Source organism: Triturus cristatus, chromosome 9 (genome assembly GCF_964204655.1).
Source record: "Triturus cristatus chromosome 9, aTriCri1.1, whole genome shotgun sequence".
NCBI lineage: Eukaryota > Metazoa > Chordata > Amphibia > Caudata > Salamandridae > Triturus > Triturus cristatus.
Window position 1 is genome coordinate 1,154,809,677 of NC_140592.1, and position 26,126 is coordinate 1,154,835,802.

The 26,126-nt window shown below is 42.6% G+C and overlaps 1 protein-coding gene across 2 annotated transcripts in view; it reads right to left on the reverse strand.

Annotated features, from left to right (window-relative positions):
* Positions 1-26,126, reverse strand: part of NUSAP1 (nucleolar and spindle associated protein 1) — a 406,214-nt gene that overhangs the window by 136,246 nt on the left and 243,842 nt on the right. For both annotated transcript variants that reach the window (XM_085627119.1, XM_085627118.1), the window contains one exon: positions 16,117-16,230. In XM_085627119.1, coding sequence (XP_085483245.1) covers positions 16,117-16,230 — 114 coding nt within the window. The remainder of the gene's footprint in view (positions 1-16,116; positions 16,231-26,126) is intronic.

A 26,126-nucleotide genomic window follows, 5' to 3' on the forward strand; every position in this document is an offset into this window, starting at 1 on the left:
TCTTGCACCTTGTTGTACTTTGTATGTTTTCCTTATTGTATCCGCTGCCTTAACCAACTCTTCCTCATAACCTGATGCCAGGAATTTTAGCAGAGTTGATTGGCCAGGATGGTATTCTTTTCCATTCCGCCCGCCTCCGTCTAGTAGGTCCTGCAGACAATACTTCATTCAGATGGTCCACAGGCTGATATTGATCTAAGTCAGTGGCTTGATGCCTTGCTAGTCGGTACTACTTCTTCTTCTGCTACTCTGTAGGTCATTGGAGCAAGAATGTTTGTAGAGTCTGAGGGCTTATTTGAAGGCCTGACACTAAAAAGGTACGAGGACGCCCTGCGTATAAAAGAGCGCTCAGCGATGGTAGGCGCAGTCTTCTCGGAGTTCAGATGGAGATCAATTTTACTGTTTCTCTTTAGCAGGAGGAAATGGTCTTTGATGTGAGTGTGTAAATCACAGAGCAGCCTTTTCCCTTTTTTATTTTTGCAGTTTTTCAGATCTTCCTTTGACAAGACCTTTTACCGAGGACCACCTAGGTTGACTCCAAAGCCAGACAGTTAAGGACGTTTTGCATGTTTGCCTTTTTAATATGATATTTTTTATTAAGAGAAAATATTTTAAAAATGAAACAATTAGCCCTACCAAGTACTGTGCATCACAGTTTAGAGTTACTGTTCAGTGTATGTCTCCACATCACACCATTGAAACGTTGCCAAGCTAATTTAGTAGCTTCTCTCTGGATTCATATCGCTGAAGGCGTTCTCAGCACGGCAGTCCTAGTGTATCTTAAATTCTGCTGGGTAAATTACACAAACATCAGATTAAAATTATCATGTACCATAAATAATGGGCAAAAATATCGTAGTACAGACCAGCTAGGGTTTAAATTGTGAGATTCTTTATTATATTTAATTAGTAATTTATATTGAAGTAGCAGGGTTTGGGGTTTGTAGATAAACAGGGTGGGAAGTTAATTCACTTGTAATTAATTTAATTTTAAGCCTAATAAAATGTTTATGTAATATTTAATGCATTATTAATTGTGTATGTTGTTTAATTGTTATTTTATTTAAGTTTAATTTGTTAAATTTAATGGATATTTTAATGTTTACATTGATGTTAGTAAGTAATACTATAGTAGTGGGCTGTTAGTTAAATTATAATTAATTACATTTTTATGTTGAATATTTTTTTTACTATAAAATAAATATATATTTGATTAATAATTATGGGACTCATTACGATGGAGGTCGGGCAAGCATTTGACTGCCATCATGTCTGGCAAGAGACCGTCCGACAAGGAGTCATCAGCTCCAAAAGCCCAATTGTGATACGACCATCATGTAGGCGGTCAGAAACATGCCTGGAAAAGGGCTGCAGCACAAGCCAAAGTAGTAAAAGGCATTTTTTTAAACATCCATGCACGGTGCATGGATGTTTCAGGGGGCATCACCTGTACCAGTCTGCCCACATAGCGAAGGGACACTGAGGTTGTGCTAGGTGCCGCCAGAATCCATTTCTGACAGCCTTTGTATGCCAGTAGGAAGTCCATGAAAAGGCTGTCGGAAACTTACATCTTAATTGCTACGGCGTTGCCTCTACAGGCATGCCTTCAGTGTAAGGATTAAGATCTGACTGTCGTGGCCCCGACGTGCTCCTCCAGCCTGTCGGATGTGGGGGACTTCCTTCCCGCCCAAATTGCTCCGACCATCTGTATTGTAGTCTAGCAGTCAGATCGATACCCTTGATTTTTGTGCTACTTTATCATTTAAGTAGCATCCTGTGGACCCATTTTCTTCTTTGCACTAGGGCCCATGTCACCTTAGCTATCGGAGTGTGCCGAGATTTGCCTACTCCGCGTTCCACGGAGAAGGCACATCTCCGCACTCAGCAGCGGAGCGGGGTTGGCCAGCCCCCGCCTCCACCCCACCTATTAACAATTAATTCTAAATTAATTAAAAGTAAATTAAAAACCACTTACCTGTACTGCGGCGTCCCCAGTCTGCCCTCCTCCTCTTCCTCGCCGTCTCTGGTAATTCTTAAAAAAACTGCACATGCGCACGCGCTTGCGCATTTCTTGCAAGAAATGCGCATGCGTGGGTACACGAGCATGCACTGTTTTCTCAAGGATCACCAGAGACGGCGAGGAAGAGGAGGAGGGCAGCCCGGGGACACCACAGTACAGGTAAATGGTTTTTAATTTACTTTTAATTAATGTAGAATTTATTGTTAATTGGGGGGTGGAGGCGGGTGGTAGAGCGGAGCGGAGTTCCACGGAATTTGTTCGCAACTCCGTGGACCTCTGCATAGCCCCACTACGCCAAGTACGCCCAGGGTTAAAGTTAGCTACATTACTGCAGACATAATAACACATGACAGGAGATATGGCATTTTTTTTATATAAAGTATGTACTGTGAAAGTGATTGGCTCTAACCACTTTTACCAATTCGAAGTTGTTGAAAAGAATGAAAGCAGTCACAATGAATGTCCTAGAGCTTGAGGGGATGGAAGGCGTTGGGTGTTATGCTACCAACATTGCATATAAAATCTGGTCTGGAAGGAGACAGTTACATCTGGTGGTCTCTCATTCACGTCTAGGTTTTCTACTGAGATAGACAGGTGTTCCAGTGTGAGGTGGTTCTGAGTATGGGTGCTGGGACGAGAAGGCCACTTGAATCATGCACAGGTGATATCTCCTGCCTGAGTGCCCGGTTGAAGAAGAAACTGGTATCCTGACTTGTCTTCTGGTCCTGGTGTCATGGCAAAGGCCTGTCCCTGATAATGTGAGGAACATATTTGGTCCTCTGAAGAGGCGCTTGGCCTCATAAACAGCAGACTACTGTCCCTGTCATGGGTGCATCACATAAAGCAGTGGTGGCACATGCCATATTTTTGACTATAGTGTATCCAGACCTTTTTTTGATTCAGAGAGCGCTCAGTTTACTAATCCCTATCATGTAAAGTTCCATTGTAAAGTCCAGTACATGGTACTGGCATTGAGTATGCATGTGGTGTTCAGGGCTTTTTTGTGTGCATTAGTCTGATTGAGGTGACAAGACAGAGTGCATGACTTCTAGAAATTTGAAGATGGTGCGTAAGTATAAATGCGAGTTATAACTATGACGTATAGTAATTGGAACGTGGTGCGCAAATTACAAATTGAAGTTATAACTCTAACCTTAGAATTTCTAATGTTTGTGTAGTTTGTTTGGTTTGTGTGCAAAAAAATCAAGTTCTCCTAACTATATCTTATCTTTAACCTGTGTTTCATTAAATGGAGTGTGGTACAGAACAGTGGAGGATAGTGTTGTAAAGTATACTTTTGTACAGTATAGTGTAGTAGAGTGGAGGTAAGTGGAATGAGGTACACTAAAGTGGCATAGAGCGTAGTGGTATAGAGTGGAGTGGCAAAGAGTGGAGTGGCAAACAGTGAAGTGGGATAGAGTAGAGTGGCAGACAGCAGAGTGGCATATAGTGGACTGATGTACAAAGGAACAGCGTATAGTAGAGTGGCATATAGTGGAGTGGCGTGGTATAGGGTGGGATAGCATACAGTGGAGAGTGGTACAGTGGAGTTGCATACAGCGGAATATTGTAGAGTGGGTTTGCGTACAGTGGAGTGCCATAGATTGGAGTGTTGTACAGTGTAGTGGCATACATTGGAATAGCATATACTGGAATGCCATACAGTGCATTAGTGTACACTGAAGTATGATTGAGTAGACCCACATACAGTGTAGTGGCATAGACTGGAATAGCATAGAGTGGAGTGGAGTGGCATAGAGTGGCAAGGCGTACAGTCGAGTAGTGTAGAGTGGACTTGCATAGAGTGGGTTGAGGTACAGTGTAGTGGCATAAAGTCAAGTAACATAGAGTGACATGCAGTGGAATGGCATACAGCAGCATAGTATACACTGGAGTGTGTATGAATGGAATAGCATAGACTACTGTTGAGTATAGTGAAGTAGCATAGAGGGGAGTGCCGTACAGTGGAGTAGTGTTTTGTTTAGAGGCATTAAGTCCAGTGATGTACAGTGGAGTGGCATATAGTGGAATAGCATAGACTACAGGTTCATACAGTGGAATAGCTTAGACTGTAGTAGCTTAGTGTGTAGTGACATACGGTGAGATGGCGTACAATGTAGTGTTGTACAGTGTACTAGTATACAGTGGATTGTGGCATAGTGGAGGGGGGTATAGTGCTGTTGAGTATAGTTGAGTGCCGTTGAGTGGAGTGGCATCTAGTAGAATAGCGTAGAGTGATGTACCATGAAGTGGCACAGAGTGGAATGGCATAGAGTAGCATAGAATGTACTGTCGGAGTGGAGTAGCATACAGGGGAATGGCGGACAATGGAGAGGTGTACAGTGGAGGGGGTACAGTAAAGTGGCATACACTGGAGTATAATAGAATAATGGGGTGCATAGTATAATAGCATAAAGAAGATCAGAGAAGTATGGAGTGGCCTACAGTGGAGTGAGGTGGAGTTTAGAAGAGTGGCATACAGAGGATTAGCGTACAGTGTAGTGGTGTATAATGATCTGACATAAAGTGGAATGGTGTAGAGTGGAATAGTGTAGAGTGGAGTGGTGTAAAGTGAGGTGTCAGAGTGGAGTGTGTTAAGTGCAACAGACGTAGTGTGAAAGTGTGTTCATGAATGTAAATGTCACGTGGCAGGAATATACATTTTGATGTGTAAATGTTAATTTTTGGTAGCGGCCTAGAGTGGAGTGGGGTAGAGTACAGTGGAGTGGTGTATAGAGGATTAGCATACGGTGTAGTGGTGTATAATGGACTGACATAAAGTGGGATAGGGTAAATAGTGTATATAGCGCTAAACTTATAACTTTAAAAAAATTTACTTATATATTGTGTCGCGTTATACCGTGGCATGTTCACGGAATACAACAGTACAGGGGCTTTGAAGTGCATATGTGATTTGCTAATTTCTGTGTTTACCAAAGGTAAAAAGCAGTCATGTAGTTTTTATCATTGTTTTGCTGGTTTCTGCAGTCTGTGTTTCACTGCATTCTCGGTTAGGGTGTTACTTATAGGTAAGTATTAGGTTTTATTGATGTTCACTATCTATTACCAATTTATTTAACTGGTAATAGATGGAGATTTTTTTAGACATTTCTATATATTCTATAGGAGTTTAAGGTGAACTGAACATTTTTTTAAGTAGTGCAATAATTTTCAGGTACATGAATAATATTAATATTAATGAAAATAATTGTAGAAAACATTAAAAACATATAACACAATTAGGTAAATAAATAAAAATAACATAAAAATATACATTTCAAATAAAAATAGATTTTTTAAACAATAATAAACATAGAAAGAGATATATAATTTAAAACATGCAACCACAAGTAAAAGAAACAGCAAAAATAAATTAGCCAACTCAAATTCAAATAAAAGTATGAAAAGTGTTTCGCTTGAAAGGTGTTACATTTATTATTCCTACTCAACATAAACAAACCCATTGAAAATATTGGACTTCGAACTCCGATCTAAACAACAGTACAGAAATGTTTGGATTTCGGAGAGGTTGAATTTAGTATTCCCACTCGTATTTAGGCAACCCAAGAAAAAATGTTGGACTTCAGAGAGGCTACATTTACTATTCCACTCCAATCTAAACAACAGTACGGAAAGTATTGGACTTCAGAAGGGTTGGAATTACTATTCCCACTCTGGTCTAGGCAAACGTAGGGAAGGTTTTGGATTTAGGGAGGGAAAAATATATATCTAAAAACATAACATGATTAACCATATTTAAACTAAAAAATATATATATGACAAATTTAAATAAGATGCCAAATGTATTATAAATATACAAAATTACAAAATAAATGTATAAATAAATGAAATATTGAAATAAACATACATAGAATTCACTTCTTTTGCCACTACTGAACAAATACCGCAAACACCAAAAAGATAAATTGAAATATAAATAAAACAAGAATACAATTAACATAAAAGAAACATATAAAAATAATAAATGATAGATACAATATGGACTTGTTTATGAATATTATTAAATATTTCTTACATAGTCTAAGTAAAACGACAATTTTACATATTAAATAATCAAGGAAATAATTATATAATGATTTATAAATTAAATATTTATATAACATAAAACAAAAAAACTATTTTAATTTAAATATCTCACTCTATTCCCCTACAAACCATACAACATGCTACTAAATTATGTATGACTAATCCAACTATACAAAATTTAAATTAAAAATCCAAAATTAAACCCAAATATATGAAAGAACAATTAAAAAATTTAAACATTTACATAACAACCAATTAATTATTTAATTTACCTTATATTACTTAACATTAAAAAGCAATTATTTAAAATGTATTTAACTTACTACCATATTACCGTACAAACTAAATAACCGCTACTAAATTACAAACTACTAATTACATTAAAAAAATTAAATTACTCAATGAAAATTACAAACTATATTAAAAAAAGACAGTTATACCAATATTATTAGTATATACATAGTCAATTAAAATAAATGTCCCTTTTCACATAAAAAGTATAGTTATACAACTATAAGTGAATTTCTCTATTACGGTAAAAAGAAATCACAAACGTAACTGAAAAATGTGCGTTTAAGACTATGTACAAAATGCACACTGCTGAAAACATGTTTTTCAACTTTGTGAAGGACTCCTATCTTTAACATGGGCACATTTTAAGGATTCTTTTTGCACAAAAACAGCTAGTGCATGACTATCAAATTGTGTTTCTCTTTTCCTGAACAAAGGATTCACCAGCCCCTTTTAGGAAAACTAGTTGTATACCCCACACACACCGATGTACAACATTTGGCCTCACCCCTCAAAAATGTTTTTGTTAACATTTCAAAAGACTCCTATAACTAAAGTAGGAGCATTCTGAAGTTTATATTCCAATGAAAAAGATAGCTGTACATCAGCCAAAGTAACTTTCTGTACACTTACACAAGGAGCATACAAGTTCAGTTCAGGAAAACAATTTGTAAGACTCTTGTATATGATTTGGCCTTCAAACAAGACCTTACACACTGAGAAGGTCAAGGTCTGTTGTAGTTGACTTGGGCACTTCTGAGAAGGTGCCTTTTTCCAAGAAGAAGGCTGTTGCACCACGCGGCCAAACTACCTTTCTCTACTCTGGTACAAAAAACACAAGCCTGGTTTGATAATTTCTATTCTACACTCCAAATATAAAAGGTTGGTTCTCAAATGAATGTTTCAACTTTGTGAAAGTTTCCCATGTTTCACCGGGGCACATTTTGAGAAAGTGTCTTTTACCATAAAAAGGTGGATGTAGCACTGCCAATGTGAAGTTTTTCTACTCTTGCACAAAGGACAGGGCACCCCATTCTGGAAACCCACTTACAGATTTCATGGTTCCAAACACAGTAAATATTTTAAGTTTGTTAAACAAGGTTTATGAACATATATACATACTTGTTGAGTGTGAGTCTGGGTAGCTAGAAAGAGCCCAAAGAGCAGGTAGAAGAAATTATTTGAGATAAACAAGAGCTTTACGAGGGGAGGACCATTATATTCTTGAATTATAGAGACAGAAATTATAAAGATGTGGTAGTTCTTAAATCTATTTCTCAATTGGAATAATCCTAAAGGGTCGGAATGAATCAGCATGGGGAGTTTGTTGCAATCAGAAATACAGTTTTATCGTCCTGATGGAGACTAGATTTCATAATATGGCAGCTAGAAAAGAGAATGAGAATTCAGATACTTTGAGTTTTAAGGAAGTGTGGACCTTCCTGAAGGTACACAGTTTAAATCAGTAAATGCTGTGCTTGAATTGGGATTGATAGATATGGGATAGTTCCAGTCTATCTCTGGTGGTGGCTTAAGTACCACTATTATCACATCACATCATCTCATGTGTATATATAAAGTACAGATTCACACCTATGGATATCTTGGTGCTGACTACCATATGTTTATTGTTATTCAAGTAAATGGTACTTATTTTATGAACCTTGCAAGTATGAAAGGCTGAGTGGAAACACGAGAATCCAAACATGTGAGAGAGAGGTCAAACACATATCAGTCAGGAAGATTCATCAGTTTAATAAGCCGCCAGACCAATATGATCCGTATGGGTTCTTCAACATCCCTATTATTACACACATCACTGTGGAGACTTGAGCATAACTATAATCGCACACTATGTCTGTATAATCTCTCTGTGCACACCTACAATCACACACTATCTCTGAGGGGATCTGTGCATCCCTATAATCACACACTATCTCTGTGGGGACCTGGGGTTGTCCATAATAACACACTATCTCTGTGGGGACCTTGACATGTCTATAATCACATTCTATCTCTGTGGGGGCTTGTACATCCCTATAATCACACACTGTATCTGTGGGAACCTAGGCATGTGTATAATCACACACTATCTCTGTGGGGACCGGGCATGTTTATAATCACACACTATCTCTGTGGGGACCTGGACATCAATGTAATCACACAATATCTCTGTGAGGACCGGGGTATTTCTTTAATCACACACTATCTCCATGGGGACCTGGGCATGTCTTTAATCACACACTATCTCTGTGGGAACCTGGGCATATCTATATTCACACACATTCTCTTTGACGACCATGGTAATACTATAGTCACACACCATCTCTGTGGGGCCCTGGACATCTCTATAATCACACACTATCTCTGTGGGGACCTGGGCATGTCAATAATCACGCACTATCTCTTTGGGGATAGTGGTAATGCTATAAGCACACACTATCTCTGGGGACCAGGACATCATTATAATCCATTACACACTGTCTTTGTGGGAAATTAAACATGAGTGCTATCACACACTATCTCTGTGGGGCCCTGTGCTTCGCTATAATCCCACAATATCTCTGCAGGACTTGAGCATGACTATAATCACACACTATCTGTGACTTACTATAATCCCAGATCATTTTTGCAGGGATCTGAGCTTGACTTATATAAAACACCATTTCTCGAGGAACCTGAATATATCTATCATAACCCTCTTTATATAGGGAGTTGAGCATGACTCTCATAACACTTTTTATGTGGGGACCTGAAAATGATTGTAACCACACACTATCTCTGAGAGGACCTGGGTATATCTTTGATCACACTCTATCTCCGTGGGACCGGGGCATGTCATTAATCACACACTATCTCTGCGGGAAGCTGGGCATGTCTATAATCACACACCTTCTCTTTGTCGACCATGGTAATACTATAGTTAAACACCATCTCTGTGGGGACATGGACATATAATCACACACTATCTCTGTGGGAACTTGGGCACAGTAGCGGCCCGTCGTGGGAGTGCTAACGGGTGCTGAAGTGGGGCGGGGGAGGGGCAGGGTAGAGGGTAGTAAAGTATGGAGAACAGACGTTTAGAGGTAAGTAAACATAATAATACATAAAACAAATTTTGTTGCGCACGCTGCATCGCATTTGGCGATGCAGCACGTGCAAAACAATTTGTTTTATTTATTTATATGTTTACTTACCTCTAAACGTCCGTAATCCATACTTCACTACCCCCCCCCACCCTGCCTCACTCCGCCCCACGTCAGCACCCATTAGCACTCCTATGACGGGCCGCTACTGCCTGGGGAATGTGTATAATCACACAGTATCTTGTGGGGACATGGGCATGTCTATAATCACACACTATCTCTGTGGGGACCTGGACATCCCTATAATCACACACTGTCTCTGTGAGGACCTGGGTATATCTTTAATCGCACACTATCTCTGTGTGGACCTGGGCATGTCTTTAATCACACACCATCTCTGCAAGAACCTGGGCATGTCTATAATCACACACATTCTCTTTAATGACCATGATAATAGTATAGTCACACACCATCTCTGTGGGGACCTGGGCATGTGTATACTCACACACTATCTCTGTGGGGACCTGGACATCCCTATAATCACACACTACCTCTGTGGGAACCTGGACATCCCTATAATCACACACTATCTCTTTAGGGACAGTGGTAATGCTATAATCACACACTACCTCTGTGGGGACCTGGACATCAAATATAATCCATGGCACACTATTCATTGTGGGGAAATAAACATGAGTGCTATCACTCACTATCTCTGTGGGGACCTGTCCTTCACTATAATCCCACAATACCTCTACAGGACTTGACCATGAGTATAATCACACACATATCTGTGACTCCACCTCAGCATCACTATAATCACAGACCATTTTCGCAGGAATCTGAGCATGACTAATATAATACACAATTTCTCCAGAAACCTGAATCTTTCTATCATAACCCGCTTTATCTAGTGAGTTGAGTATGACTATCATAATACTTTTTATATGGGGACCTGAAAATGATTGTAACCACACACTATCTCTGTGAGGACCTGGGTATATCTTTGATCACACTCTATCTCCGTTGGGACCTGGGGAAGTCTTTAATCACACACTATCTCTGCGGGAACCTGGGCAAGTCTTTAATCACACACTATCTCTGCGGGAACCTGGGCATGTCTATACTCACACACCTTCTCTTTGACGACCATAGTAATACTATAGTTAAACACCATCTCTTTGGGGACATGGACATATCTATAATCACACACTATCTCTGTGGGGACCTGGACATGTCAATAATCACACACTATCTCTGTGGGGACCTGGACATCCCTATATTCACACACTGTCTCTGTGAGGACCTGGGTATATCTTTAATCACACACTATCTCCGTGGAGACCTGGGCATGTCTTTATTCACACACCATCTCTGCAAGAACCTGGGCATGTCTATAATCACACACATTCTCTTTAATGACCATGATAATAGTATAGTCACACACCATCTCTGTGGGGACCTGGGCATGTGTATAATCACACACTATCTCTGTGGGGACCTGGACATCCCTATAATCACACACTACCTCTGTGGGAACCTGGACATCCCTATAATCACACACTATCGCTTTAGGGACAGTGGTAATGCTATAATGACACACTATCTCTGTGGGGACCTGGACATCAAATATAATCCTTGGCACACTATTCATTGTGGGGAAATAAACATGAGTGCTATCACACACTATCTCTGTGGGGACCTGTGCTTCACTATAATCCCAGAATACCTCTGCAGGAGTTGAGCATGACTATAATCCCACGCATATCTGTGACTCCACCTCATCATCACTATGATCACAGACCATTTTTGCTGGAATCTGAGCATGACTAATATAATACACAATTTCTCCAGGAACCTGAATCTTTCTATCATAACTCACTTTATTTAGTGAGTTGAACATGTCTATCATAACACTTTTTATATGGGGACTTGAATATGATTGTAACCACCTACTCTTTGAAGACTTGAACATAACTACAACTATACACTATCGCTGAGGGGAACTTGAATATAATCACACTCTTTCTCTATGGGAATTTGAGACTGATTATAAGTAAATATTATATCTCTCGAAACCTGGACATGACTATAATATTCAGACACTATCTTTTGGATGATTTGAGCATGAGTATAATGAGAGAGACCAGGGCATCAATATAATCATGCACTATCTCTGTGGGGGCTTCAAAATGACTATAACAAGACACTACCTCTGTCAGCTCTAGAACATTTTGCACACCATATCTTGGGGGACTATTATTGTACAGCTATTCCAAGGTAATGATGAAGTAGATGCAAAAAAAAAGGTAATCTCAACTTGGTTTTCCCATCTGACCACACTGCATGCTTTTTGGCCTTTACTGGAATTTAACTATTCATTGTTTTCTTATCCCTCAAGTTTGTGAGAACTCAGCAAAAGACTAGATATCTGTAAATCCCTTTACGTGGACTTTATATACTATATTTTTCTACTGAGAAATGCATTATCATTAAAATCTATTTGCTGGATGCTCCTAGGACACAAAGAAGCATTCACGTATGTTGACACTATCATGAAGAAAAACAACATTTAGCCATATGTTTGTGAATGTATTCATTCAGAAATGATAATTATTGAGTAAGTCCCCACAAGGATGGTAACACATGTTCAAGTCCCCACAAGGATGGTTCTGTGCGCGCGATTAAATAGCAATATATTTGCAGATTTGAAGCAGGATCCTATATAATGAATTTTTTCTTAACATTTTTCTGTCATTGGTATGTTTTTAAAACATTGGGAAAGGTTAGTCCCCACAAGGCAGGTGTTCACACATAGTCCCCACAAGGATGGTAACACGTGTATGTGTGTGTGTGTGTGTGTGTGTGTCAATAGAGCGGACACCAGCCAGTGTACTATGTGTGAACCCGCACCCATTACGTGTAAGTACTGCAGCAGCAGGTGTGTCATTGGTTCAGTCGTCATGTCCCCCCAGACGGCTGTTAGGGCCCGTGAGAGGTGTGCAAAAGAAACTGCCCTGCCGGCAAATCATAGTTTTCCGTCAGCGCCTCGTGGGAAAGCAAGGAAACATCCGTGTAGAAGTCGCCCAGTGTATCTATGTCAGCTGTGAGCCACTGTGCAAGGACCTTCTCGGTGGTGCCCGCCCTTCCTCTGGGTGTCCCCGCGAGTGGTAGCATCAGGGTGCACGGGGTGACTTCCTGGGTGCGGTGGAGGCTCCTTTTGTAGCATTTGTGCGCAAGTTCTAAGTGGATTTAGGATGGGTGTGAAGGTTTGGCAATGGGGTGGAACAAATGGTAGATCTGGGTTTGAGTCCAGGGCTGCTGCAGGGTCGCCGTGTCCTCCAGGCTCCTGCCGCTTAACCACTTTGTCACCCATTGTAACTGGGCCGCTAACGAGCATAACTCCATGTTGGGGACTGCCAGCCCTCCTTGGCTGGTAGGGGCATATAGCTTCCATAATGCTACCCGGGGCCTGCCTTTGTTCCAAATTAAGTCACGGAACATACGCTCCAACTCACGGAAGGTCTTGGTCGGGACATAGATCGGAAGATTCGAAAAATTGTATAATAGTTCAGGGAGGATAATCATCTTTATCAAAGTAATGCGGCTCATAACGTTCAGTGGGAGTGACTTCCAAAATTGCACTTGGGCTCCAACAGCCGAAATAGCTCTAGTTAGGTTGGCTTCCAGTATATCAACAGGTGATCGGTATATGAAGACACCAAGATAGCGGAACGTGGCGGGGTACCACGCGAGAGCGGAGCCGATGAGAAGCACCTCTGTCCCAACCGTGTCTTCGCTAAAGGAATAAACTCCCGACATCCCAGTTTACCCGGAGACCAGACATCATCTCAAATGTCTTGTGAAGAAGCCGATTTATATGTGCCACCGCTAAAGTTCTTGATCAGATCTTTCATTGTGGATGACGCACTTTCGGATTTTGTATATGCTTATTAGTTTTGACTTATGGGCTGCTCTGATGGGAAATTATTAATTGCTAGTTAGCCTAAGATTCCGTTGGTTTGTTCAGGTAGTACATTTTTGTGTTGTCCCCTTGAACTAATATGGACGTGTCTGGAACTTTCCTGCACACGCAACAATATTCTACTCTTTCAGAATATCAATAAAGATCCTATGTACAGAAATTATTTACATGTATCTGGTTATCTTCCATAATTTAGTACAATAACTAAACATATGGATGACTTTATTGTATGCCACAATCAGCAAGAGCAAATTAAATACCCGGCTGGATGTTCTACAGTACCCTGTGGCTTTGCCCCTTATAGTAGATTATGAAACCATACGTCTTTTATAGAAATGTATTCAACACACACTATTTTTCTCAAAGCGGTCATATGCCCGTCCTATGTCCATGGAGATCTTCTCAATTCCCCAAATCTCCGATGCAAAGTCAAGCAAATAACTATTTTCTAGGAGTGTTTTGTTACTCCATAAGGTAAGAATAACTTGCCTCACTGGGCCAATGCCATTTTGTTTTGCACTTGTGGAGCAAAAGAGAGACAGGCTCAAGTAGACCGGTCATCTAGGGATTTGGGTATCAAAACTTTTCTCTACGTCATTTAAGACATCATTACAATATTTAGTCAACTTTGGGTATACCCAGAACAGGAGTTGCTGAATGCCTGTAACTAATTGGGCACTCTGCAGCTAATCTAGGTGTTCTGATAGAGTTCCGATCTTTTAGAGTCCCACGTGCATATATTTTCTGAGCTATAATACCATCAGGAAATAATTTTTGTACGCTGTTCTCGGTCATGTGTTCAGCAAGTTGAAAATCTAGATTTTTTATACATGTACTCCTGTTCCGAGAGAACAGCCTGCCCTTGTATTTCTCCCATCTTTTTTGACCAGGGGACTAGCCTACTTTGTACACTTACAGGAGCACTTGGTATACCTCAGAATTTTAACAGTTATTCAAAATTAGTAAGGATTGGGTTTAACTGACCCCTGCAAACCCCATGTTTAAATTTGGCAATAATTCCTTCAGTGAGATGTGGAACGCCTTGAGGTGGTCAAAGGCCTTGACCCAATCCTCATCGAACAAGCAAAATGTGTTTACATCTCTGTTCCCTTCACGTCGCATAGTCTTCCTACACCACGGCCAGAGAGAAGCTAGGGTCAAGCTCACAGTATGGGATTCAGTTGCAACACGATACAGCCACACTAATTCCACTAACCGCTAACACCATTGCTATGGGTATTAGCGGAAGTAGTGAGGCTGTATCATGTTGACACTGAATCCCACACTTTGAGCATAACCCTAGTTTCTGGTGAGTACAGGCCTCATGAGCAGTGTTTTCTATTCAGCGACAGCCCTTTTCAAATGTGTGTCCCCGACATCAATTGGCCGGTGAAGCAGTAGAGCTTCCACGACTCTCGGTGGCACTGTGCCATGTAGCTGAACTGTTGTGTCTGAAAAGATTTGATGAGATCTGGGATGGCCAGGCTACCTTTGTCTAGGTATTTCCATGCTAGCCATCCTTTTTGTGCTATTGTGTTGCCCTAAAAAGCAAGAGTGCCTTTTCCCTGGCTTTTCTCATAATCTCCTTTGTTTTAAAGTCACTGAAGCATGTGAAAATGTTGGGAGGGTTGGTACGTTTAATTGTGTGGACTGATCCTATAGGTTCATCTAACTAGACAGCCTCCCACTCCTTGCTGTCCTAGATCAAGCTAAACAGACACTGCACAAAGGCTTCTATTTTGGAGGATTCTGCTCCAGCAGAGACTTCACTAATACAGATATTCTAGTGCCATTATCTCTTCTCTGAGTCTTCTAAGTGGTTCTAGAAGTCTATATTTTGGTCTTTGACCGTCTAAGAGATTCCAGTTCTGCCAAGTAAACACTTCCTTCATGTGTGCTGTCTTTAGAGAGGAGATATCTTCTCATAAGTTCTGGAACATATCTTCCATAAAAGAACATGTGATGGAAGCATCTTCTCTGCTGGGTCATTTGGGATTGGGCCACATCAGTGGCCGTCTCGAGGCCATCTTTGGTGGCAGGGCCAATGTTCGTTGCTGCGGATCTCGAGCATTTTGCTTTCCTAACCTCCGACACCATCATCTTTTCTACTCAGGCTTCTTACTCTGGTGCTGCCAGATCACAGATCAGGTTGGGTCGGGAGTGTCTGCCAAAGTAACGTAGCCACGCAGATTCTCCCGGATGTCTGGGCAGCTATTCTTGCTTGATTAATTTGCTGCAGTGCGATTACCTTCTTTATGGAGGCGGGCTGGTGTCTCAGCTGCAAGACTAGTGTGTGATATTTGGGCCACCACAGTGGGCACCTCATCTCAGGTCTTCTGTTGAACCCATCAGGGCTCCTACCTTCCTTTTTTGTCGCTGTCTTAGCAATGGCATCATTGTATCTGTGCCGTGCTGCGGCCACCATTTTCAGACTGTTACTGTCCAAGTCTATTGCTGACTCTTCTACAATCTGGCTCGATCTGTCACCCTCCCCTCTTTCTCTCTAGGTTACAGTTCATGTTTACTTCTGGGAGAAGATGGGCCGTTAATAACCACACATGGGTAGGAAGTTTGATTGAAGAAAATGCAAAGCTGGTATAATAGGCTTACACATGAATTACTCATCACCAAAACACTGTAAAATAAAATTGTAGTGCAAACAGAGGAAAACATCAATGTGCACTGACCTTTGTGTGGTTCATAACCGAGTGGTTTTGCAAGACTTGCTTTAATGTCAAAAGACTTTTTAATCGTACTTGGTGTCTCCGCTTTCTCACCCATGAATTTGAATGGTGTAAAATCTAAACACAGAAATAAAAAATAAAATAAAAATACAGGGTGGTTAAATGATGCTACAGAATGGCAATATACAGACTGGAATTCGTAGTTCAGTATAAAAAAGAGTTTTATTGAGGTTTGAATAATAAACACTTCTGGTTTAAGTAACAATGAGGTATTCCCAATCACACCCCCAGAGAAGGGAAAAGGGTGATAGCCATTTTGATTTTTTATGTTTATGCTTGCGGGGCTTGCACTAACCCAGGCAATTGCTTGGGCAAGTGGGGCGCAAAAGGGAAAGGTGCAAGTTTCTCCTTCCCAAAGGTGCATTTCTGGGAAGAATCCCAGAGTAGAAATGTTATACTAGACCAGTGATCCTTAACTTGTGGTCCGGATACCCCTGGGGTCCAGAAAGCCTACTCAGGGGGTCTGCAACTGCTTAGAAAATGAAACCATATTAACAATTTGATAAAATGTATATAAACAAAAATGAAAAACGTAAATGTGAAGGAATTTTCAATTGCAAGAAGTTATTATTTTCAAATAAATTAATGGGAGCAGTGCAAGTACATCAAAAAGAATACAGTATGGACACTGAGTGGCCTCAAATGAATTTAGAAAAGCTCCAACCTTCCCATTCAAACAAAAATGGATATTGGTTTGTGAATTAAATTTAATAATTAATAATTTGTGCATTTATTTGAGGAATGTTTTTTTTGGTCTTTTTTGTGTATCGTTTTGCGGATCAAATCAACAGAAATGCTTTGCTAGGGTCCCTGGCTTCCAGTAATGACTCAGTGGTGGTCCCCAGATTCCAATAATGATTCAGTGGAGGTCCCCGATTAAGTGGGGGTCCACATAAGTTTAAAGGTTGAGACCACAAGGGATGATTTTATTTTTTTCCAGAGGATGTTGGCTTGGAGTCAGGGAAAGGGGCAATGGTGGCCTCCATTTGGATTTTGCCTCTCTGTGCCTGGAAGCTTTACCACCCATCCACCTCTTCCCAGGAGCAAATATAGTGGTTATGAACTATCCCCTCAGGTAATTTTCCTTCTGAATTGTAATCCTGTATTAAAAACACATTGGAGTCTGTGCCCCAATTGTTTTTGCCATCTGATTACAGTCAACTGTACAGTTTCTCTTTGTTTCTTCTGTGAACAGAATAATTGTATTTGCATTTCAGGTGGCCTTATTGGTGTTTGTGTGTTCCACGTTCTTTTTCCCTTTATCTTCCCCTACAAGTTTTGTTTCCTTAATCTGAAAAACCAGTGGATCACTGGCAATTTCTCTTTCAGTTTAAATTAACTGCTTCTGGCATTTTTCTGCCTATAATACTTTTGTATCCTACTCTTACTTGCACTGTATTCTCATTTTCTTCTAAATTAAAAACAATTATTATCATTCGTTTTGCATTAGCATTTCTAAAAGTACCTCTCCATTCTACGTAGCACACATTAACTTGTGTAGCAAGGTTTTAAAGCAGAAAACACTGCGTCTCTTGGATGACTACTGCCCAGGCCTTAAGTCAAATAATGGAGTAGAGCTCCTTTAAAAAACGGAGTATGCATTTTAGGGGGAGAATCACGGATCAGAATCCGGAAGAGAATTTTTTAGTTGGAGTTCCATCAGATGACAACTCCTCTTAAAGTGATTCTTAAGAATATGGCCATGAGGCACAGCCGGGGTGACAAGTAGCGCTCTAGAAACACCTGATTGATGGACTGACAACATGGTCACCGTGATATCCCCTCAAAAGCACAAACTGGGCCGCTGAGAGACAGTGGGGAAAAAAAACCTAAGGCAATCCAGTGTTCTCTCAGGAGAAGGGTAAATAATGCAACAAAAAAACTGCACTTCTGAATAAATTATTTAGGACATATTTTCGTTTTTAGATCGATTGGTTGTTAAGATCCAATCAAGGATACTATCAAAAAGAAATCTGAAGTAGGAAATTAATTTATTTGATACGGACTAAAATGAATAGCATGTTCTATGCAAAAAATGCAGTACAAATATTGACAGCTTAAATTTTTCAGGTACAAAAAATTCTAAAAATAAATGAAACAGTTAAATTCATATCATATGTAGGGTCAATTATACAAAGATGTTACAACATGGTCACAGAGATATCAACTAGTGTTTAACAAAGTATACCAAATACTGCAGCTACCTAAATTGACAAAGATCTCAACTCCAAGAAAAAAACTCTGCCTCTAATGCTGCACATTTTAGGGGGCTTTACTCGTGAGAGACGAGCCCAGCCACACAAGTTGGGCACAGTTTTTAATCAGAAGTAGTGTGGTAATGCTGGATGGTAGGACTTTTTGGGGTCCCTGGAGTGAAGCTGCCTCTGTATGTGATACTGCCACAAGGTGGTAATACTGTACCACTTTATCCTTGGTCTTGTGTGTGTGTATAGATATATATATATATATACACACACACACAAACACATTTATACATATATATATATCTACACATACACACACACAAAATCAGGCAGCTGAGAGGAACAGCCCTGGGCACCTACTTCGCACCCAGCTATGCGAATCTGAATATGGGCTGGTGGGAGGAGAAGGTGCTGGCATAAGAGATCGCAGACAACATAATACTCTGGTTCTCACTCTAGCCCCTAATCGGTCTAGTACAACCAATCACAAGTCAAGGGAACAACTGTTATTCTCTGAAAGAAGGTGGCCAGTGTAAGCTAATCAGGTGATCTGCCTGATCACAAATTTTTAGTACTGACCATCAAGCAGTCAGACAGATTTTGAAGAACCACTGGCATCTTCTCCAGTGATCCTGCGATAGGATCCAGTATACAAGGAAAGCATCCAATTGCATTTTGCTGAGCTAAATCCACGCGAGAACGATTAGTGGTTAATAGCCCTAAAATGCAAATATATGAAAACTGGTTTAGTGGCTGTGTGGGTTTTAAGAAATGCTATAGGTTTAAGGCCAGCAGGTATGGTGTCAATGCTTCCCAGGTATCCTCACCTTTTTCTGCTAAACCGATAAAGATAAACAAACCTTTGCATTGCAAGAGTGAATATGTTGTATATACTTTGAGATGTACATTGGCAGCACAATTCTTAAGGTTCATCTGTGCATTAGGGCTGTCAGGAATAAGGATCAAGCGTACCGTGTAGCACGACATTTCAAAGAGCTTCATGGGGGCAGGGAAGAGAATCATAGCTATTTTGTCCTGGATATGGTTCCCCTTAAAACTTGGGGTGGGAAAAGAGAACACAGCCTGGGACCATTTGAATCCAGGTACATCCTCATGCCTAATACTACAATTCCAATGGGGTTGAATATTGAAGAGGACTTGTTCATACATTTATGAGTTGAACAAGCGATTGGAATTTGTTAAAAGTACCTCAGCTATGTTCCAAGTTAAATGGCATATAGACGTTTCTTTGTGTAATCATGCCAGTGTATTAAGAAAATGTGAATGTATTCACTAGAAGATTAGGTTGTAGTTATTTGTCACAGGGGTCACCATGTGATGTTAAAATGTTGTTTTATTTGAAATCTAATTAATGAAGGGCTTTCAGTGTATTAGGCCTTCCTTCTACACCTTATTGTGAGGAGTTTTTTTAATCAACTTGCTCTGTGAGTATATGAGGTGGTGAAATAAGCCCACTGGGGCTCAATCTTGAGCTGAGGTAATGGTGCTTTTTTGTAAGTATTATCAGACGTGTGCCAACCATGTGGTGTTAAGATTTTGGCCCACTGGGGTCCAATTCCTGAAAGGAGACTAGGCTGTTGAGTGCAGGATCGACTCTTGTGGGGCGCATGGTCTTATTTGCTTTTAAATCTATTTTTAAAGGCGATTTTGATGTATTGAAACATTGAGTTTTAGGATTTTATCCTAGGTATTTATGGTACGCCTCACGTCTGCAAACTTCCTGTGTTTACAGAGCCTGTTTGCACACAGCTGTTTCGCAAATTACCATGAATTGCACACAATTCTGCTTATTTACTTTTGAGCCATTTTGCACATTGTTGAAGGAGCTTATGGCGTAATGTTGCACTGAAAGGTACTAGACATTATCAAAATGTGATACTTTAGATTTCTCAATATGTATTTATAACCTAAATGTTTTCACAATGAGGATGAAATTGGGATGAATTTAGATAAGAGACAGTGCACCTCACGAAGAAAGTGAGCCTTAATTTCTATGGATTTCGATTTGCACCAGTCACATTAAGAAAGGTTAAAAAAAATGGTGTATAAAAAGAGCAAAATGAAGACTTCTTTTTTGTGAGAAAAGCTGCTTGGTTGGCAAAATGCTTTACCTGTTAGATTGATGTTGCCGCAATAAACCACGTATCGTGAACCTGAGTGTGCTGGAGCCTGTTTCAGATGCATGAGACGGGATTTGGATTAAATGAACAAGTTACTTACCTTCGGTAACGATATCTGTAAGAAACATTAGTTAGTGGTAGATTCCTTACCTTATAATTACCCCAAGGCGTCAGACTGGATCCAGAAATTTTCGTCAGCAATACCCCTGCGCGTCAGAAGTTGGCGTCGCGCTGAGATGACGTTGCGGCAGCTACTTAGATGCCGCATTCGCGCGCTGACGTCAGTTCTGTACACGACTTTCCGCGCCAGAAACGCAGGGCCATGCAAGATACTGACCACTGGTGCCTTAAAACTAGGGCCCTGAAAGGGATGACCTTAACCCTAGAAATCAGTTCGCAGTATGGGGACGATGGGTGTGGTGGTAAGGAATCTATCACTAACTAATGTTTCTTACAGATATATCGTTACCGAAGGTAAGTAACTTGTGAATCTGAAAGAAACACGTAGTGATAGATTCCTTAACTTAAAATAGATACCCCAGCAATACCAACCTCGGTGGTGGGTCTTCGAACCAAGATCACGCCAGAAAGTCCTAGAGAACAGAACGGCCAAAGAAGTGGTCTCTCTGGACTTGGCTGTCCAGGTAGTAGTGCTTAATAAAAGTGTGCAGCGAGGCCCAGTAGCTGCCCGACAGATGTCTTGTAAGGGGATACCACGTCCCAATGCCGTAGTGGCTGCCGTTGCCCTGGCGGAATGGGACGCAGTCCCAACGGAGGCGCCTTTTTAGCCAAACAATAGCAGTCTTTAATACACAAGACGACCCATCAGGAGATAGTCCGCTTTTGTACGGCCAGACCTTTCTTGGCGCCAACGTAGCAAACAGAGAGCTGATCATCCACCCGGAACTGTTGTGTGCGCTTCAAGTAAAACGACAGCGCATGTTTTGGGTCCAGAGGGTGGAGCCTCTCTAGAAGGATGCGGAAAGAAGGTGGGCAAAGTGATAATCTGCCCAATGTGAAAGGCAGTGACAACCTTTGGCAGAAAGGATGGGCGTGTTCTGAGCACAACCTTGTCCGGATGGACAGATAGAAAAGGAGGTTGGAGCTCACCCGTCTCTCCTGGCAGAGGTGATGGCAACTAGGAAAGCAGTCTCCAAAGTCAGGAGACTAAGAGGACAGTTATGAAGAGGCTCAAAGGGGGCACACATTAAATATGTAAGAACCAGGTTCAAGTCCCACTGTGGCATTATGAAAGGAGAAGGAGGGAAAAGATGAGTAATGCCTTTGAAGAATCTATTTACAACAGGGGACTTGAAAAGAGAGGGCTGATCAGGGAGCCTGAGAAAGGCCGAAATAGAAGAAAGGTAGCCTTGATATTGCCCAGAGCAGAGCCCTGCTGGGCCAAAGAAAGAAGGAAAAGAAGAACTTCTGAAAGAGGGCCACAAATTTGTTCCACCTGCAGGCATATACCAACTTGGTGGAGGGCTGCCTGGCCGCCAGAATGACATTACAACCTTCAGGAGGCAAGTCAAAATGAATCAACTGCCGCCGCTCAATCTCCATGCAAGGAGGTGAAGACTGTACAGGTTCGGGTGGAGGACCGTCCCCTGCTGCTGCAACAGAAGATCCTCCTGAAGAGGCAGTCTGATCAAAGGTCATACTGAGTAGCTCGGGATACCATACTCTTCGATCCCAGTCCGGAGCAACAAGAATGACTTGGGCCCGGTCTCGCCTGATGTTCTTCAGCACTCTGGGCAGAAGTCTTATAGGAGGAAAGGCTTACAACAGACTGCAACTCCGCTCGCGACGAAAAGCGTCAATGAGCGAGTAACGCCTTGGAAATTCCAACACGCAGAACTGCTGACATTGTGCATTCTCTTAGGTGGCGAATAGATCTAACCAAGGCTCTCCCCACTGTTGAAGGAGACCTTGCACCATGTCCAAGTGAAGACGCCATTCGTGATCCATCATGCACCGGAGTTCGTCCGCCCTGGCGTTCAGTGAACCTGCCAGGTGTTGACACACCAGGGAAATGCCCGGATGTTCCAGCCATGTCCAGAGGCGCAGAGCCTCCTGACATAGGGTCCACGACCCTACTCCGCCCGGTTTGTTGCAGTACCACATGGCGGTGGTGTTGACTGTGAACACCTCTCCCCTTGACAGTGGGAAGGAATGCCTTCAGTGCAAGTAGGTTCGCCCGAAGCTCCAGTAGGCCGATATGGAACCTGGACTCCACCGGAGACCAGAGGCCTCTGATCTCCGCCTCTCCCATGTGACCGCCCCATCCCAGGAGGGACGCATCCATCACCACTGTGTGCTCCGGTTGGGGAAGGAAGAGGGATCTGCCACTGACCCAATGCCGGTTTGTGAGCCACCACTGCAACTGTCTCACAGTGCCCGCCGAGATCTGGACTGACTCGGACAGGTTCCCCTGATGCTGTGCCCACTGGAACTTCAGGTCCCACTGCAGAGCCCGCATATGCCATCTGGCATGATCGACCAGCAGGATGCAGGAGGCCCAGCAGCCTCAGAGTCAGCCTGACTGAAACCCAGGATGGAGGCCAAAGAATCAGAATCAGAGCCTGAATATCCTGGACTCACCGTTCGGGAGGAAAGACCCGAAAAAGCATCGTATCCAGAACCGCTCCGATGAAGAGGAGCTTCTGAGAGGGAATCAGGTGCGACTTTGGCGCATTGATGGAGAACCCCAAGAAATGCAGGAGGTCGGCCTTAGTCTGGAGGTGGGAGACGACTTCAACCGCCAGTCGTAGAGATAGGGGAAGACCAGAACCCCTGATCTGCGCAGATGACCTGCGACCACTGCCATCACTTTCGTGAAAACTGAGGGGCGCTGGTAAGGCCAAAGGGGAGCACGGTAAACTGAAAGTGCTCGTGGCCAACCGTAAACCGCAAGTAACGCCGATGGGCCGGCGGGACGGGAATATGCTTCCAGCAGAGCCAATGCTACCATCCAGTCTCCTAGGTTGAGGGCAGACAAGACCTGAGCCAGAGTTAACATCTTGAACTTCTCCTTCCGGAGGAAGCGATTGACCTTCCGGAGGTCTAAGATAGGACGCAGGCCCTTGTCCTTCTTGGGCACCAGAAAGTAGTGGGAATAACAACCACGACCTACTTCTGGGCTCGGAACGCGCTCGACGGCCCCCCTTTGCCAAGAGGGCCACAACTTCCTGTTGAAGAAGTGCCAAGTGATCCCCCGACATGGGGTGGTACTGGGGTGGCATGGCTGGAGGGATAATCTCGAAGGGAGGGAGTAGCACCTTCGGACTATTTGTAAAACCCACCTGTCCGTAGTGATGGTGCGCCAGTTAGGGAGGTGATGGCGAATCTTGCCACCCATTGGCGTGTGATGGGCCTAAAAAAACGGACTAGGAAGGTTTGGAGGCAGTGGTGGTCGGATTGGAGGTGGACTGACCCGCCCGCTGGCCCCCTGACCCGCATCTGCGGGTCCCATGTCCGCGGCCACGCTGAGACTGCTGCGGCCTGTGGCTCTGGAGCGAACGTGTTGGGGCACCCCTTCCGTGGCCACGAAAGGAGCGAAAAGCAGAAGGCAGAGAAGGGCGATAGGCGTAGTCCAGTCAGCTGGTGATGAGGTGGTGATGGGTCACGGTATGTCTTGTATGCAGGGGCAGCCACTTGAATATCTTTCATAGCATGCGCAGAGTGAAGAGCAGGCACAGGAGACAGCACAGATCTGTGATTTCATGGCGAGTTAGGTAATGATGATTCCAAGGTTTCTGGCATGGTCGGAGGGAGTGTGTGCGGGTCTTAGGTCTGATGGCTACCAGGAGTAGTTCCATTTGTTGCTGCTGATGCCGAAGAGTACTTCTGTCTTGTCTGCTTTCAGCCGCAGGCAGTTCTTCATCCAGTCAGGGATGCCTGTCTTGTATCTGTGGAAGTTGGTTCGGTTGGTGGTGGGGTCATCGGTGAGTGAGGGGATGATTGGGTGTCATCTGCGTAGGAAATTATTTTGAGACGGTGGCATCTTGCGATGGTGGCCAGAGGGCTTATATATCCGTTGAAGAGCGCGGGACTGAGTCCTGGGTAACACCGCAGGTGACCTCCCAGCAGTCGGAGGGGAAAGGTGGGAGGTGGATCCTCTGGGTTCTTCCGGTGAGGAAGAAGGTGATCCATCTGATCGCGTCCCTTTGGATGTCCATGTGGTGGAGGCTTTCGCTTAGTGTGTGGTGGAATACAGTGTCCTAGGTTGCCAAGAGGTTAAGGAGAATCAGATCTGCTGTTTCTCCTTGGTCGGGAAAAGTTTGGATGTAATCAGTGGCTGCGATCAGGGCAGTGGCGGTGCTGTGACTGTTGCGGAAACCAGATTGGGAGGGGTTGAGTAGCTGGTTTCTGCTTCAGGTGCGTCATGAGATGCTTGTTGATGATCTTCAGTGCCTTCACTGGGAATGGGAGTAGGGAGATTGGCTGGTAGTTTTGGAGTTCGATGGCGTCAGTTGAGTTTTTTTTGAGTAGTGGTCTGACTTTGGCATGTTTCGAGGCATCGGGAAATGTTGCAGTGGTGATAGAGGTGTTGGGCAGGGTCGGGAGTTCCCTGCTGATCCTTTGGTTTGAGATTGAAGATGTGGTGCGGACATGGGTCTGTGAGAGGTCCCAAGTGGATGGATTTCATGGTGAGGTGGTGTCCTGGGTGTAGAAGAGGTTCCAGGTGGTCAGCCTGCGGTTCGTGTCGGTTGTGGTGGTGGCATATCTGTCAAGGAATTCTATAGGTGTGTGTGTGGGTTGGGGCTCAAAATTTCTCTATATGGTTGTGATCTTGTCGTGGAAGATGTCGGCGAGGTTGTCGCAGAGCTTCTGTGTGGGTGTGATATTTTCGCTGGCAGCTGGGTTGGAGAGTTCCTTGGTGTTGTTGGTGCTGGTTTGATGTGTGCAATTAGGGCTGTTGTCTTTGTTGCTCTCAGCAGGCAGTGGTAAAGGAAGATCTTGAAATTTGCCCTGTCGGAGGTGTCCTTGCTGGTGCACCATCTCTCCGCAATCTTGTTTTGCTGTTCTTGGTTGGAGGTGTTGAGGGCCTCCGTCCAGCTGCTCTCAGATGGGATGGATATGGATATATATATTCAAAGCTTATATAATAAAAGCTTTTATTATATGAGCTCTTGGCAAAGGCATGTGAGCCGAAATGAGTCTAGCTGAATAAATTGGATGCTTTGTTGGATATGTGCTCGTGATCTTTCCCTTCTCCGGGAGAACGTTTGTTTGTATATGTAACGTCCATCCTCAAGATGGAGAACCCACCCGTCAAGTGTTCAGCAGTTGGAGGGATGCAATAATATATATATATCTATATTCATTCACATAAAAAACAATAGTAGTTAGCTTGGCCATTTCACTCGTACAAAACTATAGAAATTCCTCTGTTATAGTTAGTTCTGCTAACTAACTCACGTGCCCGCAAATGTACTGCTGATGATGTCACATATTGCATCATTCATGACATGGTCAGTGACATCACTGATGACATCATTCAGTGAATGTGGTTTAGTTTGAAATTCAAATATATATATATACCAATCTGCATTGAAGATTGAGTGGATATAGAACGTTCTGGATGGAGGATTTAGTAGCTGTCTGT